A 13444-nucleotide genomic window follows, 5' to 3' on the forward strand; every position below is an offset into this window, starting at 1 on the left:
AAAGGGGTTACCTATATTATGCGATTATACATTAATCAAATCCGTACATGTTTAACACAAAGCACATCTCACAAGCTGGTCCTTGTTGTCGGGGCCCGACCTCATTGCCAGTAGGGGACATCTCTACCAACAGAGGTCTTTGAAATAATTTGAAGGGCGCTCTTTGATTGCTTGTTTCATCTATATATATATATATGTCTCTCTTTCGCTCTCTTGTCTACAGACCTCTCGATCTGCATCTCTATGGAAACAGGGAATGCCCCATGTGTTGTCAAGGGAACCAGAAGGTAAAATGTTTATTATTTTTTGTATGAGGAACAGAATGCTCCATCATATCAACAAGCGGCTCAGTTATCAATAGTGCAGATCTATTTGTGTGTGTGATCTGGCTTGAGGCGGTTGGCTATCTGGCTCCGTCTGAGGAGCCCCTTGAAGACCCGGTTCACTTGGCCATATCTTCAGCCACTGCCTTGCCCATCTTGTCCTTCAGGTACGCCACTCTCTGCCGTTCCGTTTTCAGCTCTAACCACTCATAGTAGGGCACCTGGGAGGGGAGGGGACACAGGCACATTTGAGAAACTTTTGCACACCGTTTCATCATCATGGATGAGACAACAAACAAATAGGATACACCTATGATTTATACAGCCATTATCAATGCCTTTTATTCTAAATTTGCACATAGTTTATATAAATGTATTCATGCAACTTGGCTTCGGATCATCTTCCCTCCCTTGAAAAATAACATAAGGTATACAACAGGAAGTGATGCGTGTCTTTGCCCCTTGTGGGACCACACGTGGAGGCGGGACACAGGAAAAGTGCATGCAGCGCCTCTGTGGGTGTGTTCTCCCCTGGAGACAGCACAGCGACAAGGTGAGCCGAGGGGGTTGTTTTTTACTCCTTCAGGGATTTCTTTTTATAAAGTAGTAGTGTTGTAGTGCCCACTAGAGTGATTTTACAGCACTAGCTAGAAGGGTCAGGGCTCCAGACTAACATTTTTCCCTAGGAGCACTGTAGCCCCCCAACTGAAAATATAAGTGCGCCCGCTTGTCGTCGTGCCGCTTGACAGGACGCTGCGCCTCCTCTCTGCCCGCTCGCCTCTCCATTGAGAATGCATTAGCAGGCAAGACAAACGTCTCCTGTGTGAAAAGCCCTTTAAGGCACCTGACGCAGAGTCCTTCACGGGTTCGGGTACCCGCACAATTTGGAAGAAACGGGTGAAAAATAATGTACCGTGTCGGGTGCGGGTCGGATCGGACGCCTGAACAGCGCAGGTCGGTGGGACGGTGGCGGTGTTTTGCGATTGCGAGCGAGACTTCTTTGGTGCTGGATATGATATTCAGTAGTGGAGGCAGTGGGGTCGGGTCAATAGAGGGCACAAGGGCGCCACCCCTTCGTGAAATATTCACTCGAATAAACTGTATCTGCCAACCATGAATCAACTATTATAAATAAAATGACATGTACATAACGTTTATCCTTGTTTAATTGTGTGATAGACCGTACTTGGTCTATCACACAATTATCGCACAATTATCGCATTAAATGGTTGCTGGCCACTGCCAGCAACCATTTAATGCGTCTGGACGTCAATGATTTTGGCTAGGCTAGTTATTGGTCATTCAAAATAAAGCCCTCCTCCAAGTTAGGGGCGTTGGCCACGTTGAAGTCAATATAAGCTCGCAAACTTTGGGGGGGGGGGCAGAGGATCAGGGTAAGGTCAGGGGGGCGTTTGCTCAAAAAAGGTAGAGAACCACTGGCCTAGGACAACACCCTTGCCAGATTATTTATCTAAATAGCCCTATGTTGTTAGTATTTACTAACTTTATGCAAGGTCTACGTTCGTGCAGTACTCAGCCTTGACTCGGTCCTAAAAATACAATATTATTTTAAATTATATCACATCAAAAAAGCGATAGCTAACGTTTGTTGAATCAAGCAAACACACAGCTTTTTTTTCTCCAAAAAGCTTGACTTACCTCGAATTTAACATAAGATAGTTCCTTCAAATAAGGGCTCTATGGACTAAAATATATATCATGGTGTGTTCTGAGGCATAGACAGTAACGGTAAATTATATCACGGTATCTTTATGTTAATTGTATCTTCTAATTTCGATATAATTGCTTCTGAAGGGGTAAAATACTGGTAAGGCAGCAAAACTGCATAATTTTTTTTTTAAATCTTTTCTCAAGATACATTCATCTCTGAAAAACACTAATGTTTTTGGCATGTTTTTTTGCGGGCAGGTAACGCGTACCTGCTGGGAACAAGTGTTTTGACCATCTCTTTAAAGCCCTTTCTATCGACATTTTGAAAGGGAACCAAGTCCTTACAAAGGTAAACAGTGAAGGCGTTTGAAATCTCATTCCACCACATTCCGGTCTCACGGTAACGTCAAAATCCATGCCGTGGCACAAATTCACACTGGTGTACTTTCTATACTGTAAACCCTTACTTCAAATTGACGTTAAGAGTTTCCATCAGACTCGCGCGGTAGCCAGCCGTCTCATCCAAAGGAGAGCTCAGTTGGCGCTGTGTGCTTCAAGATTCTGAAGCAAGTGCTGAGATTCCGATTGGCCCAGAGAAAATGTCAATTATAAGAATTATCCAATAATGTTTTGCTCTTCTAGCCTGCATGGCATGCATATGAAGGACAGCCGCACCCCCCCCCCCCCAAAAAAAAATAACCTCTCTGGTTTTTCGCGATTCACGTGAATGACCCAATTGACCAAGAAAACGGCGATTGTCACCGAAAAGCGACAAGTTTGCAGGAATGCAAACATTAGCCACTAACAGTGGCCATTCCCCATCCTTCTCACACTCATTGGCCTGCTACAGATTCCGGATTTACTGACGCGCCCCTTCCCAATTAACGTGTCAAAATAAAAAAATAAAAAAGGGAAGATTTATTGGTCGCACATGAGCGACCAGATGTAAAATTCAGTCGCACATTCTCAAATTTTGGTCACAAAATGCGCCCATTTGGTCGCAGTCTGGAGCCATGAGGATGCCGTCACTCTTTGAAAACAGCCCTTCTTTGCGCCTATTCCAACATTGACTTGACACAACAGTTGAAGCGGCAAGACTCGTTAGCCCAGTTTCCATGTCTGCAACAATGCAGAAGCCCTGCCATTGGCTAGGGAGACTGTCCTAGATGAGAGGGAGAGCAGAAATTGGCCCAGAGGAGACTGAGCTGCTGGGAGCTGGCAAGGCCTATTAATAAATATGAGAGACTGCAAGTGCCGGGGACCCACATGGCACTTTTCTCTCGTCTGTACCATTAAAACCACAGCCACCCAGCCTGGCTGGGGCTGTGCAATCCCAAGTAGTGGGTTTTGAAAACACAGTTGTCCCTTTGCAGAAAGTTAACGTGGTAAGGTAACACACAAAAATGTTAATCATTTATGAACTTTATCTTCACTTGGTTGTGATGAAATTATATTCAGAATTGCTCAGTCATTGCAAAACATTAATAAATATGTTGAGTCATTGGGGATAGTGGCCTGAACATTAATTCCCAATGTTTTGCCATTTCATTTTAGGAAAACCATGTGTGGAATATAGCTTTTTCAGATTCTTCAATATTAGCATAACACAATGTTGCTAATAGATAACATGAAACTACCATGTTTACATCTCACCTCCACCAGGAGCAGGTCGGCCAGCTGGAGGTGTCGCTTCATCATCGCAAACCTTCCAAGAAGTTCTTTACTGCGCAAGCCAAAGTTGGGGAAGTCCCAGGCTAGGAATGCCAGTCTGTAAAACAAATGAAAACGACCGTTTGTGTTTCGTCACAAAGTTCTTGGGAGCAGATATAGAGCTATTCTCTGTGTGTCTAGTGCTTCACTCCCTAATTCCCTCCTGGTTGTACCGGCGCGTGCCTGCTGGCAGGGCCTGCTCCCCTCCTTCCCCAGGTAGGTGCAGGCCACTGGGCATCAGCAGGTCCACCAGCTGGTTCTCACTGTCAACCATCACCTCGCCATCTGAAAAAACACTTCAATCAACTTCACGGCCCTTCCTGAATAGAACAGTGTATGTGATGTGAAACCATTACAGCGTTAATCAGCGTTTCAAGTCCACTTCCCGCAATAAAGCAAAAGTAGGACTGTTGCAACTGATGCAGAGAGTCATGTACCGAGGGTCCACCCGTACACGGTGTCGACGGCGGTCCGCAGGGCCGTGGTCCTCCCCAGGACCAGGCCTTGGAGAGACTCCCTCAGGGCTCTCTGCAGTGGGGAGACGGTGGGAGAGGCCGGGGTGAAGTTCACTAGGCCAGAGAGAGCAGCGTCTGCCTCTGTGGAGCCCGGGTGTTCCAGCTGGAGGGTGGCTGCGATGTGGAGGAGCTTCAAACGGCAGTTCTCCACGCGAGTCGGGCTGGCGCTGGCTGACATGGGGAGTGCAAAGAGACAAGAGGGTACAATGTAGAATCGCTCAAACATTCTGCAATAACAGCACCACATTTACGAGTGTCAGGGATTGACTAGAAAGCAGGATAGACAGTGCCACAAGAGTTCCTGGAGAGCTGATCTGATAGGTTAGCCCTCAGGTTCATTGAGCAATAATCTCCCAACTCCTGTCCATGATGTTAACCACACCAGAGCCAGTCTCCAAACATTAACACATCCAAAATCTGAACCTAGCCAGCACACTTTGGATCTTGACTCACCAATATGAAATCTTAACCTAACTATTTGTTTGACGCATCTCAGAGATAATAACTTTTAGAACAAACATCTATTTCAGGCCACATAATCTCACCTGGTCTCTAAACCAAAATAAAGTGGTCATGCACTATAAAAGAGGCATGTGACAAATACATTTGTATTCATGTGAACAGGTAAAAGGCTTTAGGGCAGTTAATGATCATGCAATATTTTCAAATAAACACACCAGTCTGTGGTACGGATTCATTGGATGGTGAAAGAGGGCTTAACCTTTGGCCCTTTTACTGTGGAGTCAAATTATGACTTATTGATGAGAGGATTTAAAAACGAGAAAACTGAAAGAAAACTTGGACATCAGGATCATAAAATGTATATTAACCAAAACATATATCAGAGGGATGTATCCACTACAAACCTTCAAAATATCTGATCAAGAAAAGGTCAAAAAGTCTAAATCCCTGCACCCTACAGTGTTGTGTAGTTTGTAGTTCACAAGTTCAAGCACAAAAGGCTGTAGGTTCATTCAGCTACACCATCGCTGCAGTGTGTGTGTGCGTGTGCGTGTGCTGTGTGTGTACACGGTATCACCTGCTTGGCTACGTGAGTGTACAGTGATTGGTCATCCCCTTGGCTACATAGCCCGGAGAGTAAAAAATCGGTAAACTGAAATCACATGACATTGCAATGGATTTGGTGGAACATCATTTTCTGATGTTAAATGCACAACTTGATAACCCTTACAAACAAGAATGTAAATTATTGAATTCCGTCACTTTCAACTACAAAGCTGTTTGGTGTTACAAACCTGAAAGACTGGCTCTGTACTCAGGCCGGGCGAGGGATAGACAGTAGTGTGGCTTGACCTGCTGTAGTACACAAAGAGACCAGACCACATCCACCAGCAGGAAGGGCTCCAGGCCACGCAGAGAGTCCTCCAGGGCAGAGTGAACCTGCACACAGAACACACCACTCACTGAAGGGGGTAGGTTGGGATGGGGAACTGTGGCTGGGGTCACAATTTCAATAAGGTAAGGCAATGACATGCAATAATAAAACAAAAACCTCAAGTTTGTTTACCTTGCTGTAAAACTGCTCTCCATTGCTGGGTTGGAAGCCCAACCTGGCCAATGTCATGAGCAGATTACAGACCTGTGATGTGACGTACTTCTCGCTGTTGGCTGTGTAGTGCTGGAGACCAATGGATTAGAGATTAAGTGGCAATGAGGAGAAGCCTACTTTAGAGAGTATAGAACTGCAAAACAATGTATATCAGTTGAATTTGAATGAGGGACACTGTGAGACTGACCTCTGCAAAGGCCTCAAAGAGAGGGAGGTGGAGCCACTTGAGGAATCCTAGGGACTTGGCGCAGCGAGTGATGTCGATTGGGCTGAGCTCCGGCACTCTGGGCAGCAACTCGGCTGCCATCCGTTGGAACACCTGGGAATGGTTGAAATTCAACTTTCCTACAAGAAAGGAAAGTGGGATAAACACAAACACATTCTAGGTTATTTTGAAGGCTGCTGTCAAGCAAAAATTAAAGCATCCCAGTCCCCCAGATTTGAACTTTGATTAATAATCTAAAATTGGATCTTTCCGATACCATGGACATGGAATCAGGCATGAGATCTGACTGGCTGTTTTTATACCATAAACATAGGCCATGTCCAGCAGCAGTGGAGTGGTGAGGTCGGAGGAGGGCTTCTGGAGCAGGTGGTATGACAGGGCTCTGAGCAAGGGAACACACCTGCGGCCCCGAGATGCCATGGATAAACACACTCTGCGGATCTCCTGTGTCGAAAAGCCCTCCGCCAGCTCCAACGCCTGAAAAAATAAGAGCGAAATTAAGTGAAAACATCTTCAGTGTTAATATCATTTGAAAGGAATTGCCAATTTTTTTTTTTTTTTTTATATTCATTCATTCATTCATTCATTCATTCATTCATTCATTCATTCATATATATATATATATAAACATAAACATCATATACACACACACACCTTTATAAATATCTTTAGCTCTATAACTTAAAATAAATTGGATTGGATCATTTGAAAGGAATTGCCAAGTAAAATTCTTTTTTTTATATATATATATATATATATATATATATATATATAAACATTATATACATACACACACACACAGCTTTATAAATATCTTTAGCTATATAACTTATAATAAATTGGATGTCATTTGCGGTTATAATGCATCACAGAATTCAGGTTGTAATCTATAGTGGCCTATTCAAGAATTACCTCATATTTCTGAATGTTTTCCGACTGGTTTATAGCCATGTGATTACAACCAATAGAAAATAGTAACAGCATTAAGCGAGGGGCTTGTGAAGTGCATTGATACTCCCTTGCGACTACCTTGTCTTCTAGTCGGTCCATCAAGCTGGACGACATGCGTTCGCCTTTGGATATCAGCGCACTGACAGTCCTTGCGTCTGAGATCTCAGTCCAGCGCAGTTCCAGCTGTTTCAAGGCAGCGTTCACGATGGCCACCTCAGATGATCTTGGCCTCTCCCAGCCCACCAGCAAGGCCAGCTGCCGGTAGCTTAGCCTGCGAACTCGCCATAGAACCTCGGTCTGGACGGAGGTCAACACTGAAGTGCTGGGAGGCAAATTCATGGCCCAGAAAGACCGCAGAACGGACACCAGTGTGCTGTTCCACACTGCAGATACCTGGAATAAAAAATGAACACAAAAAACATGTTATTGTTTGCTCTGCAAGGACGAAACCAAACATCCACAAAAGGTGCATGCATTGTTTATCTCACTCCAATAGTCCTGACCTTCTCACCTGTCCGTTTATTGTATCCATGATGTCCTGCAGCCTCGGATCCTTCAGAATATCTGCATCTATGGTAGGAATACTTCCTTGTGTTCCTTGAACCATCCGCGACAGTTTCACCATAGCGATAGCAGCCTGGTTACCATTTCCTCTGTGTTCTTTCCAGGCCCGCAAGATGTCCTCTGGTGTTTCTGCCTTCTCCACCAGTTTATCAAGCTGAGTGCGCCTTGGCATGGCAGGCACGTTCTCATCTCTGGCTACAATTCTAACATCACATAGGCGCCTCTCAGGAACCCATACCCGTGCTGGAGCCCATTGCAGCTCAGACAGAGTTGTTGCAGAGATAGGGTTAGTCTGATTGGAAGCTGCAATGGTTGCCAGCGGTGAGGGCCTGGAGAGGAAACGCGTACATCTGACCAGGAGACGGCTGGCCATCGGATCCGTCGGAGTTGGAGCGGGTAGGGCGAGCTACGGAGGAGCGGCTCACAGCGCAGGGGTGGAGGTTACCATCATGGAGCTATGTGAAGGGTACAAGGAGGAAACCGGATTCATGGATTAAGTCGTTGAGGGTGCCATAAATATATGGACTGTTAAGCCCTTTGAGGCTGTACTGGTGATTAAGGGCTATACATACAATTGAATTAAAAGAATTTCAGATAGTTAACGTGAAAATATGTTTATATCATTAATGCAGATAGCTATGATCGCATTATAACATTGAATTATAGTCCATTTAAACCGGATTATAACTGAGTATTATTGTCTAACGTGTTTATCATTGAAGCCCATAATCGACTGATTCAAATCCCAAGCAAAGTAGACCGTTTCAGTTCAGGGATGCTTCATGTTAGAACAGTATCATACAGCCTTATTATCAAACAATCCTACCGACGATTTGTCAACTTTACAATCATAATGCCATCACCTGACCTTGTGGATCACAATTTAAGACAGCCACCCCCTCCCTTTCAAAACTAAACATCCTCTCAACAACAGCAGCACAGTAGCCGTGCAGAACACACGTTATCATCATGTGGTAATTAGGCTTATTCAGACTTACAGCTTCAACGATCGGATGAATAACCCCATGAATGGATGATTTGAGCGATAAACCGACATTCACATGGACCGTGGATCTGTCAGTAGGTGGCGCAGGAGGATGACGTCACAGATGGGATATTACATGTGCCGCGAGCCGAGCAGGGATTGGCTACAGGAAGGACCCGTTGCGCAGCAGTCTCTTGCCGCCTTCAAAACGCTCGGAGATACCGGGAGTTTCGGCCATAATGGCGCGTTCCAGGCAACCCGTAACTTGTGTTTTCAAAATATTCTACCCGTGAAAGTGCCCTGGAACGGCAGTCAAACCCGTAACTCACTACCCGTGAAGTCGTACCAGATCGATGTACTCCCAGTTAAATTTGTGGACGTCAAACAAACGGCCTCTATCTATAAAATCAAATAAATCGGTTGGATATATTTTATGGTATGAACCTCCGTATTGGTGGCATTTTTGCCTGCTTGTTATGTTGGGTGTGTAGTAATAACCAACACAAATGCGTAACTTTCCAGCAAACATCTTTATCTCCGTTCTTGTATCAATCTACATTACATTCTTCTTTCCCCCTTCTTGCATCTATCATCAGTCTGCCTTACTACGCCACCTTGAGGCTGTACAATTCAACTGACCATAACTGTATGAGTAACTTCAATGCTGTCCCAGCTAACGCAGTTACGTCGCCGCTACGTGGCGGTTACGTGACTTTATGACCAAAAATACGTTGCCGCCACGTAAAGTTTTAACCATTAGTTTTAACGTTGCCGATACATGCGGATGAAAGACGCGATCACGTTGCCGCAACATATCTTGGCGACGTTGCTCGTCCATAACTGCCACGTCCTGGCGACGTTGTGGCAACCAAAATGCATAGCTACTGGCGACATTTATGCAACCTTCTTCAAAAAGGTTGCCATAACGTTGCAAGGACGTTATGGCAACCTTGCAGCCGCCTTAAAGGCGGCTGCATGCTTCAGCGTTGGTGTTACGTTGTTGCGCAAAATTTACTCAAAGCAATTCATGCTCCCTTTTAGGTTGCGCGTGTTGCGCGTGTTGCCAAGCAATTTACCGCCAGAACAGTAGGTGGTGGAGTAATATGTGGAGGAAAGTTTTTCGTTGAAGACGACCTCGAGAATGACGTCTTTGTCTGTGGGAGTCGTTGGTTTGTTTATGTGCCAGATCGTGTTCTCCCCATACACAGTGAATGATGGCAACAGACAGAGGAACAGGGGTGATGAAGTTGTTGATCATTGGGGTTGTATAAATGTGCATATCTCTCTACATTTTAAAACGACATAATGTGTTGGCAGCAAAGTTAACTTCACTTCAGGTTAATGCTTTTGTATATGAGCCTGCCGGGTGATACTCCAGACAGGAAGTAGCAACCAGACCAGCAAACCAATCACAGCCTTGCAGGCTGGGCGGCTCGCGTAAAAGCTTACGTAAAAAATGACGCAAGTCTAGAAAAATCGCCCGACGCACGCAAGACGTGAGAAGTCGCGCAAGGGGGGCGCAAGGGCGCGCAAGGGCCTCTTGCGCTTGCGCTTACGCTTACGTAACCGAGCATAAACCAGCCTTTAAGGCGGCTGCATGCTTCAGCGTTGGTGTTACGTTGTTGCGCAAAATTTACTCAAAGCAATTCATGCTCCCTTTTAGGTTGCGCGTGTTGCGCGTGTTGCCAAGCAATTTACCGCCAGAACAGTAGGTGGTGGAGTAATATGTGGAGGAAAGTTTTTCGTTGAAGACGACCTCGAGAATGACGTCTTTGTCTGTGGGAGTCGTTGGTTTGTTTATGTGCCAGATCGTGTTCTCCCCATACACAGTGAATGATGGCAACAGACAGAGGAACAGGGGTGATGAAGTTGTTGATCATTGGGGTTGTATAAATGTGCATATCTCTCTACATTTTAAAACGACATAATGTGTTGGCAGCAAAGTTAACTTCACTTCAGGTTAATGCTTTTGTATATGAGCCTGCCGGGTGATACTCCAGACAGGAAGTAGCAACCAGACCAGCAAACCAATCACAGCCTTGCAGGCTGGGCGGCTCGCGTAAAAGCTTACGTAAAAAATGACGCAAGTCTAGAAAAATCGCCCGACGCACGCAAGACGTGAGAAGTCGCGCAAGGGGGGCGCAAGGGCGCGCAAGGGCCTCTTGCGCTTGCGCTTACGCTTACGTAACCGAGCATAAACCAGCCTTTGAGGCGGCTGCATGCTTCAGCGTTGGTGTTACGTTGTTGCGCAAAATTTACTCAAAGCAATTCATGCTCCCTTTTAGGTTGCGCGTGTTGCCAAGCAATTTACCGCCAGAACAGTAGGTGGAGTAATATGTGGAGGAAAGTTTTTCGTTGAAGACGACCTCGAGAATGACGTCTTTGTCTGTGGGAGTCGTTGGTTTGTTTATGTGCCAGATCGTGTTCTCCCCATACACAGTGAATGATGGCAACAGACAGAGGAACAGGGGTGATGAAGTTGTTGATCATTGGGGTTGTATAAATGTGCATATCTCTCTACATTTTAAAACGACATAATGTGTTGGCAGCAAAGTTAACTTCACTTCAGGTTAATGCTTTTGTATATGAGCCTGCCGGGTGATACTCCAGACAGGAAGTAGTAACCAGACCAGCAAACCAATCACAGCCTTGCAGGCTGGGCGGCTCGCGTAAAAGCTTACGTAAAAAATGACGCAAGTCTAGAAAAATCGCCCGACGCACGCAAGACGTGAGAAGTCGCGCAAGGGGGGCGCAAGGGCGCGCAAGGGCCTCTTGCGCTTGCGCTTACGCTTACGTAACCGAGCATAAACCAGCCTTAAAGGCGGCTGCATGCTTCAGCGTTGGTGTTACGTTGTTGCGCAAAATTTACTCAAAGCAATTCATGCTCCCTTTTAGGTTGCGCGTGTTGCGCGTGTTGCCAAGCAATTTACCGCCAGAACAGTAGGTGGTGGAGTAATATGTGGAGGAAAGTTTTTCGTTGAAGACGACCTCGAGAATGACGTCTTTGTCTGTGGGAGTCGTTGGTTTGTTTATGTGCCAGATCGTGTTCTCCCCATACACAGTGAATGATGGCAACAGACAGAGGAACAGGGGTGATGAAGTTGTTGATCATTGGGGTTGTATAAATGTGCATATCTCTCTACATTTTAAAACGACATAATGTGTTGGCAGCAAAGTTAACTTCACTTCAGGTTAATGCTTTTGTATATGAGCCTGCCGGGTGATACTCCAGACAGGAAGTAGCAACCAGACCAGCAAACCAATCACAGCCTTGCAGGCTGGGCGGCTCGCGTAAAAGCTTACGTAAAAAATGACGCAAGTCTAGAAAAATCGCCCGACGCACGCAAGACGTGAGAAGTCGCGCAAGGGGGGCGCAAGGGCGCGCAAGGGCCTCTTGCGCTTGCGCTTACGCTTACGTAACCGAGCATAAACCAGCCTTTAAGGCGGCTGCATGCTTCAGCGTTGGTGTTACGTTGTTGCGCAAAATTTACTCAAAGCAATTCATGCTCCCTTTTAGGTTGCGCGTGTTGCGCGTGTTGCCAAGCAATTTACCGCCAGAACAGTAGGTGGTGGAGTAATATGTGGAGGAAAGTTTTTCGTTGAAGACGACCTCGAGAATGACGTCTTTGTCTGTGGGAGTCGTTGGTTTGTTTATGTGCCAGATCGTGTTCTCCCCATACACAGTGAATGATGGCAACAGACAGAGGAACAGGGGTGATGAAGTTGTTGATCATTGGGGTTGTATAAATGTGCATATCTCTCTACATTTTAAAACGACATAATGTGTTGGCAGCAAAGTTAACTTCACTTCAGGTTAATGCTTTTGTATATGAGCCTGCCGGGTGATACTCCAGACAGGAAGTAGCAACCAGACCAGCAAACCAATCACAGCCTTGCAGGCTGGGCGGCTCGCGTAAAAGCTTACGTAAAAAATGACGCAAGTCTAGAAAAATCGCCCGACGCACGCAAGACGTGAGAAGTCGCGCAAGGGGGGCGCAAGGGCGCGCAAGGGCCTCTTGCGCTTGCGCTTACGCTTACGTAACCGAGCATAAACCAGCCTTTAGGGCGGATCTGCATGGTGCAGTCCTCATTTGCCCTTTATAGAACCCACAAAGTCTGAAATCTACAAGCCACATTCATATTTTACCCACATTTTGGCTTGTGGCTGTTGCTAATGTTGACCCCAAGCCTATTCAAAAGACAAGACAGCTGTACACTAACAAATATAAATTTATTATATTTTTATTTCAAATCATTTGAATTTTCAATGTCTCCATGGCTCAGGGCTAGCCTGGTCCTACCAGACCATCGTACTTCATTTCATTTGTTTTGTACTGAAGTGAAATGAAAATATAGCGGAATTAGGTAGGTGGGCGGTGCCAGGCTAGCTCAGGGCAACATCAAGGAGAGATAGGGCCCTTACGCCTCGTGCCCACTGCACCGTCAGTCTTGACTGACGGATGGGGGAGTAGTCTTTGCAGAGGCATCCGTCAGCCAATCAAATCGCTTCGCCGGGTTCTTCCCGCTTCTTCCTGCTTGTTGCGAGGCAAGATGACCCGCTTTCCCGCTTTCCAGTATCGTCAGAGCCCGAGTCGCGTCACAGTGCTTAAATTTGCATACGCGATCTGATTGGATGACGGAACCGTCGCTGCCGAAAAAGTTGAACATTTTTCAACTTTCTGACGGTGGCGAACGCTCCAACTGAACGGACGGATCCACAATGCATTGCGCGTCCGTCCCCATTCAAAGTCAATGGGCAACGGACAACTGACGGAGGTAGTGGGCACGGGGCGTTACATAGTCGACGCATCGCTACGCTTACGCGTCCAAAAGGCTACGCGACGCGACGCCTCGGCCGCCATTAATCACCGGAGCCTAGCCACGCCCTAGTTCATGTTGACCGGATGCAGAAATATTCTTGTTTTTTTT

At 46.0% G+C, this 13444-nt stretch overlaps 1 protein-coding gene across 1 annotated transcript in view; it reads right to left on the reverse strand.

The window, feature by feature from the left end:
• tbrg4 (transforming growth factor beta regulator 4) overlaps positions 1-8660 on the reverse strand; it is an 8753-nt gene extending 93 nt beyond the window's left edge. The window contains exons 1-11 of the mRNA XM_056602786.1: positions 8529-8660; positions 7478-7985; positions 7045-7359; positions 6318-6492; positions 5977-6134; positions 5748-5858; positions 5476-5620; positions 4142-4390; positions 3878-3989; positions 3648-3762; positions 1-544 (exon numbers count right to left, since the gene is read on the reverse strand). The exon at positions 1-544 is cut by the window's left edge and continues 93 nt beyond it. Of these exons, the coding sequence (XP_056458761.1) occupies positions 443-544; positions 3648-3762; positions 3878-3989; positions 4142-4390; positions 5476-5620; positions 5748-5858; positions 5977-6134; positions 6318-6492; positions 7045-7359; positions 7478-7903 (1908 nt within the window). The 5' untranslated portion in view covers positions 7904-7985; positions 8529-8660 and the 3' untranslated portion in view covers positions 1-442. The remainder of the gene's footprint in view (positions 545-3647; positions 3763-3877; positions 3990-4141; positions 4391-5475; positions 5621-5747; positions 5859-5976; positions 6135-6317; positions 6493-7044; positions 7360-7477; positions 7986-8528) is intronic.
• Between the last annotated feature and the right edge of the window lie 4784 nt (positions 8661-13444).

This window comes from Gadus chalcogrammus, chromosome 11, assembly GCF_026213295.1.
Source record: "Gadus chalcogrammus isolate NIFS_2021 chromosome 11, NIFS_Gcha_1.0, whole genome shotgun sequence".
Taxonomy (NCBI): Eukaryota; Metazoa; Chordata; class Actinopteri; order Gadiformes; family Gadidae; genus Gadus; species Gadus chalcogrammus.